The sequence below is a fragment of the Triticum aestivum genome, chromosome 3B (assembly GCF_018294505.1).
Source record: "Triticum aestivum cultivar Chinese Spring chromosome 3B, IWGSC CS RefSeq v2.1, whole genome shotgun sequence".
Taxonomy (NCBI): Eukaryota; Viridiplantae; Streptophyta; class Magnoliopsida; order Poales; family Poaceae; genus Triticum; species Triticum aestivum.
The window spans coordinates 836,020,915-836,024,856 of NC_057801.1; the positions used below are offsets into that span (position 1 = coordinate 836,020,915).

At 55.9% G+C, this 3,942-nt stretch overlaps 1 protein-coding gene across 1 annotated transcript; it reads left to right on the forward strand.

The window, feature by feature from the left end:
* Positions 1 to 967: 967 nt before the first annotated feature.
* LOC123072803 (extensin-like) lies at positions 968 to 3,212 on the forward strand. The gene has a single exon (XM_044496445.1). It carries the CDS (start codon positions 1,274 to 1,276, stop codon positions 2,834 to 2,836), a length of 1,563 nt encoding a protein of 520 aa, XP_044352380.1. The 5' UTR covers positions 968 to 1,273; the 3' UTR covers positions 2,837 to 3,212.
* The last annotated feature ends 730 nt before the right edge of the window (positions 3,213 to 3,942 follow it).

Genomic DNA, 3,942 nt, shown 5'->3' on the forward strand with positions numbered 1-3,942 from the left:
TGAGATGCTACGGAAACATATTCTCTAACACTAAGTACGACGGGGGTCAAAGAAAGCTCTCTCTGCCCGGCCTCACCCCGGAAAGGAGTACCCAAAGATTTTGGACCGCAATAGCTGGCGAACGTTCGCTGGGAGTGGTTGACATTTATGAATGTTTTAGGTGACAAGTTTAGTTGTATGGGGTTGACAGTTCCTTCATAAACACATGACATTTTCTAGGAGGAATTGCTGCAAAAAAGACAAGATTTGGTGTCTTTTACCAACTAAACTTGCCACAAAGATTTGCTTCCCACCCCCCTCCGAGCTGACGTTCGTCAGATAACATTACGGAGGACTTCTACCCATAGTAAAATCCATCTAGCAGAGTACTTATTAACTATTCAAAGATGGCTCGATAAGGTGTCAAATGAATCTGCTGATGGAGCTGAAGTTAAGGTTTCATTCCAGAAAACAAGGCATGGAATTTAAGTTTACAGCCGGCCGGGCAGTAAAGGAACTGAATGAGAATTACTAGTAGTACCTCCGTCCCACAATGTAAGACGGTTTCGCGGTTCACTGTAAACTCCAAAAACGTCTTATATTATGGGATGGATGAAGTAGTACCGTCTACGATCCATATTACTTGTCGCTCAAATGGATATATCTAGACACATGTTTCAGTGGTAGATACATCTGTTTGAGTGAGCGACGAGTAATATGAACCGGAGGAGTAACGTAGATAGATAGACCGACCATTGACATACGATGATCTACCACACTCTCCTTCCAGCACATGCAAATGCAAGCCCCTGTGTTGCGATGAAGATGCCGTCACACTGGCCGTGCATCCTCCACAGATCGATGCCAGCTTCGTCGTCCCCACTCTGGTTTTGGTTGATTGCACTCCACAGTACCCATGTACACATTCTACATCTATCCCTTTGGTTGCCTAATAATGGCGGCATGTGCTCCAACAGTTGAGTTAACGGTGTGCCCATGATGGCCGGCATCGCAACGTCCGATCGGTCGGCCGGCTCGCGCATTCAATTGCTAATCTACTTATCCATCTCCTCTGTAGCCGCCGCTAGTTAAATTGATTGAGACTGATTGATTGCCTCTACGGCTCTACGCGTCAAGATCGATCGAGCTGTTCAGTAATTGTTCATTGATGGATCTTCCATGGATCGCTCGCCTGCTGCCTGCCTGCCTATATACACGCGCTCGCCATGGCCGCCGCTCCCTCACTTCACTTGTGGTTGTTGCGGAAGCTCAGCGGGTAGATAGATAGGTGGAGATGGGCGCCATGGAAGGAGCTGGAGGGAGGCTGCTGCTCCGCGTTCTCATCGTCTGCGCTGGGGCACTGATAGCGGGCGGCGAGGGCGGCGGGGACACGTCGGCCGTCGTCGTCGTCGGCATGGCCCAGTGCGCCGGCTGCGGGAGGAAGAGCTTGGGCGCCGAGGCGGCCTTCAGGGGCCTCAAGGTCGCCATCACGTGCAAGAACGAGAGCAAGGCCGTCGCCAGCCTCGACGGCACGGGCGCCTTCGCCGTGCCGCTCCCGCCCGGCGCCGGCGCCTCCGAGTGCCTCGCGCAGCTCCAGAGCGCGGCGAGCGGCGAGCCATGCCCCGGGCAGGAGCCGTCGAGGATCGTGCCGATGCCGTCCGAGGGCGCGGGTGACGGCGAGGGCACCTTCGTGGCCGTCGCCGGCAAGGCGACGCGAGGTCGGACTTCGGCCGCGGCGCCCGAGTGCGCGGCGGCCAACATCTGCTTCCCGTGCCACGCGTTCGGCAGGAAGCCCTTCTTCGCGCACCGGCGCATGAAGCCCATGCCGGTGTACGCTCCGCCCGTGTACGGGACGCCGGTGCCGGCGTGCCTGTGCACCCCTACCCCGGCCCCCGGGTGCCAGTGCCCTTATCCCACGCCGGTTTACGGGACGCCCGTGCCGGAATACTTCCCGCCTCCGGCCCCGGAGTGCGGAACGCCGGATTGCCCTCCGGAGTCGCCGGAGTACGGGACGCCCACGCCGGTGTACGCCCCGCCAGTGTACGCGACGCCGAAACCGGTGTACGCCCCGCCCGTGTACGCGACGCCCACGCCGGTGTACGCCCCGCCCGTGTACGCGACGCCCACGCCGGTGTACGCCCCGCCAGTGTACGCGACGCCCACGCCGGTGTACGCTCCGCCAGTGTACGCGACGCCCACGCCGGTGTACGCTCCGCCCACGGCGCCCGTGTACGGGACGCCGACGCCGGTGTATGCTCCGCCCGTGTACGGGACGCCGTCGCCCGTATACGCTCCGCCCACGGCGCCCGTGTATGGGACGCCGACGCCGGACTGCCCTCCCGATCAGGCGCCGCTGTACGCTCCACCCACGGCGCCCGTGTACGGGACTCCGGCGCCGAGATGCCTGTGCACCCCTACTCCGGAGCCGGGATGCCAATGCCCTTCCCCGACGCCGGTGTACGGGACTCCATCGGCGAGCTGCCTGTGCACCCCGACCCCGGAGCCCGGATGCCAGTGCCCGACTCCAACCACCACGCCGGTCTACGTGGCGCCGCCGACGCCGCAGCTCCCTCCTCCCACGCCGGTGTACGGGACTCCATCGCCGGTATACGCTCCACCGACGGCGCCGGTGTACGGGACGCCGGCACCAAGATGCCTCTGCACCCCGACCCCGGCGCCGGGATGCCAGTGCCCTGCTCCCACCCCCACGCCGGTCTACGGAACGCCCACACCGACGACGTACCCTCCTGCCGCTCCGGTGTACCCACGGCCGGCGCCGGAATACGGAGCGCCGCCGGCGCCAGAGTGCCCGCCGGAGTACGGCACGCCCATCTACACTCCCCCGGGCCACCACTAGCTCCATCAATGCATGGTAGCACTCTGACATTACTAGGGTACATTCTGAGGGGAATAAAAAGGTTGTGAGACTGATTAATGGCGGCCAGCTTTGATGACGACGGAGCATGCTCGTGTGTGTTGTACGTACTTTGCAAATTGTTTGCATTTGGCAATGAACATAGGAAGGTGTATGTTCATGCATGATGTGACCTTCTCCCTAGGAAGAACTCACTGGTCACTAGATCATTCATGATGATTTATCTTCACGATAGTACTGGTATAAATTATTGGGTTTTAATTTTGGAGGAAGCATGGAAATTCCAAACCTCGTTGAAATCTGTGAAATTTCAGAAATTCTTTCAGATTTCGATCTATCAAAAATTTCATACTGTAAATGGATTTTTGATTCAATGCATGTGCGTTAAACTTATTTCGAATCCGGCTTCAAATTTCTTGGTACAAATTTTTTTATATCCAACGAAATAACCTAATTTCATTTGATATATTGAACGACATATTTGAAAATTTGAAGACCATACAGTAAGAATACCAAAACCACTATATCTGGGGAAGTTTTTGCCTCCAGATTTACCCACTTGTTTGACTGCGACTCACGAGCGTACCAACGTAGATACATGCATTAAATTGGGAGCCTGGGGTGTAGATTTACGTGGTGACCGCAGGCTTCTGTGAATTTTTTGTTAACGTGCATATCGATTCTGTGTGTGCGCTTAGCGATTTCAGTGGTGATTTTCTTTCCTGGTCAACTGTACGATTTCGTTGCCAATTCGGATAGTCTCTTTCTTTGTCTGGCAACGCCGCTTTGTCGGGCAGGTGCATGCATGCAGTGGTTAAAACTTAAAAGCAATCATGGAGATAATACCCTACTTCCTGCTTGATTGATCTTGATGATATGAGTATTACAAGAGTGGATCTACCACGAGATCAGAGAGGCTAAACCCTAGAAGCTAGCCTATGGTATAATTGTTGATGATAATGATGATCCGTCCTACGGACTAAACCCTCCGGTTTATATAGACGCCGGAGGGGGTGTCGGTGTCAAAACCGGCGGATCTCGGGTAGGGGGTCCCGATCTGTGCATCTTAGGCTGATGGTAACAGGAAG